This window comes from Diaphorina citri, unplaced genomic scaffold (genome assembly GCF_000475195.1).
Source record: "Diaphorina citri unplaced genomic scaffold, Diaci psyllid genome assembly version 1.1 scaffold9573, whole genome shotgun sequence".
NCBI classification, from domain to species: Eukaryota; Metazoa; Arthropoda; class Insecta; order Hemiptera; family Psyllidae; genus Diaphorina; species Diaphorina citri.
Window position 1 is genome coordinate 1 of NW_007386947.1, and position 2,292 is coordinate 2,292.

At 41.1% G+C, this 2,292-nt stretch overlaps 1 protein-coding gene across 1 annotated transcript; it reads left to right on the plus strand.

Annotated features, from left to right (window-relative positions):
- Window positions 1–940: 940 nt before the first annotated feature.
- Window positions 941–1,283, plus strand: LOC103522599 (glucose-6-phosphate 1-dehydrogenase-like; the record flags this gene model as incomplete). Its single annotated transcript, XM_008487698.3, has 1 exon — window positions 941–1,283. A coding segment is annotated over one exon (343 nt), but the record flags the coding sequence as incomplete, so codon positions are not given.
- Window positions 1,284–2,292: the final 1,009 nt, after the last annotated feature.

Sequence of the window (2,292 nt, forward strand, 5' to 3'; positions counted from 1 at the left end):
TTCGCGAAAAATTTCGCGAAGTCCTTGAAACGGGGGCCAACTTTAAAATCTTAAATAAGAACCCCCTGTTTGTGATACGTCATATCAAAGGTCTTAAGGAACGTAGTACTTTGGTACAAGTTTGAGCTCGATCCGACAAGCAGGGCCGGAATTATGGCCTATTCAAATTTTTATTTTTCCATGTTCTCCTGCCAATAGGAGAAGCACCAAAAATGGGAAATTCATATCGATTGATGATTTGTGCTTCAAATAGGTCCCACTAATGGTAAGCACCAAAAATGGGAAATTCATATCGATTGATGATTTGTGCTTCAAATAGGTCCCACTAATGGTTCATATTGAAATTCGGACCGAAGCACCAAAAATGGGAAATTCATATCGATTGATGATTTGTGCTTCAAATAGGTCCCACTAATGGTTCATATTGAAATTCGGACCCAAAAATGAACTTTAGACTTCCGGCCCTGATGGCCTCCGGGGGTGAAAATTGATGTTTCGAAATTTTATTTTTGGGACCGAACTTCAATATGAATCATTAGTGGGACCTATTTGAAGCAGAAATCACCCATCGATATGAATTTCCCATTTTTGGTGCTTCCCCTATTGGCGGGAGAACATGGAAAAATGAAATTTTGAATAGGCCATAACTCCGGCCCTGATTGTCGGATCGAGCTCAAACTTGTACCAGAGTACTACGTTCCTTAAGACCTTTAATATGATATATCACAAACTGGGGGTTCTTATTTAAGATTTTAAAGTTGGCCCCCGTTTCAAGGACTTTGCGAATTTTTTGGCGAATCGCGATATTGCCAAAATATCCGCATTTAAAATCAAAAAGTTACGGGTTTTTTTGTTTTTCGAAATTTCAAACAGGCTTCGATAAAAACAATTGAAGCATAAATTCTGGGACACCCTGTATATATCATCAATAATAATTATTGATTATAATCATTATCATCATCTTTTTCACAGCATTAAACGAGCGCAAGGCCGATATTCGTATACAGTATACAGATGTTCCTGGAGATATATTCGAGGGCAAAACAAAGAGGAATGAATTGGTAATGAGAGTACAACCTGGTGAAGCAGTTTATGTAAAAATGATGACCAAGACACCAGGCATGTCTTTTGATATGGAGGAAACTGAACTAGATTTGACCTACGGGAGTCGCTATAAGGTAAATGTACTCAAATTTGACAGCAAAATAGAGCAAGTGGCTGGGCCAGATTCAAGATTTCGTCAATTTCCTTTCCCATTAACGAGGAAGTACACAAGTTTTCTTGCAAAATTAATGCTTTTAGATTTTTTTTTTTTTTTTTTTTAAAGTGTGTGTTTTAAAAGTTTAAAAGGTCTATCAGCGTAACAGGCAGACATACATAGGTACATGATTTATTGGCGTCCATCGGTTCCGATGTTGCCTCTCTCCAACAATTGACGGCATCTGATGTTATCGTGGTGGCTGCGGAGTCCGGCGAGGTTGGCGCACGTTCTGCTGCAGGCTTGGCAGTGGATGGCTGGCTGGGCTGGGTGGGCGTGCTGCTCTGCTGAGTGATGCTGCTGGTGGTAGGCTGCAGCATGATCTTCACAGGTGCAGGTGCAGCCGTCACATGGTTAGGATGTCGATGTCTCATGTGGCTGGATATTCCTGCTTTTGTGGACTTGTGTTTCATATGGGACAACACATAATATTGCCTCCCTCATCTTCCTTCTCGTTTAAAATCGCAGTAAGTGCATCTCCATTTGGCCTGGTCTTCTTGTTCGTGCTTTTCTTGTCTTCTTGCTTGTTGTCTTCCTATGTTCTTCGCCTGGTTTTCAGCTACTTTTACTTCGATGGCGTTTCTATGTGTTTCTGTTTGCGGCTGCAGTCCTCCATTCTGCAACATTTATGTTTGGGGTTTTCGGGTCTATCTTGACTACGTCACACCATCTTTGTTTCTGTCCACCTTGAGTTCGAAACCCTTCTTTCAGCTCTGAGAAAGCCAATTTCAGTGGAAGTCGAGTATCCTTCATTCTACTTACATGGCCCAACCAGTGTAGTCTTCTTGTTCGGAGTTAGTCAGTGCCTTTGCAAAAGCAGCAGAAACAACAACAACAATAACAACACCAACAACAACAACAACAGCAACAACAACAACAACAAAAACAACGCCAACAAGAATAACGCCAACAACACCACCACCTCCACCATCACCACCACCACCACCACCAACACTAACAACAACAACTCACGGTAATAAGAAGATCTGTAGGTACCTACGTTACCTACTAATCATGTTAAAATACATACTTAG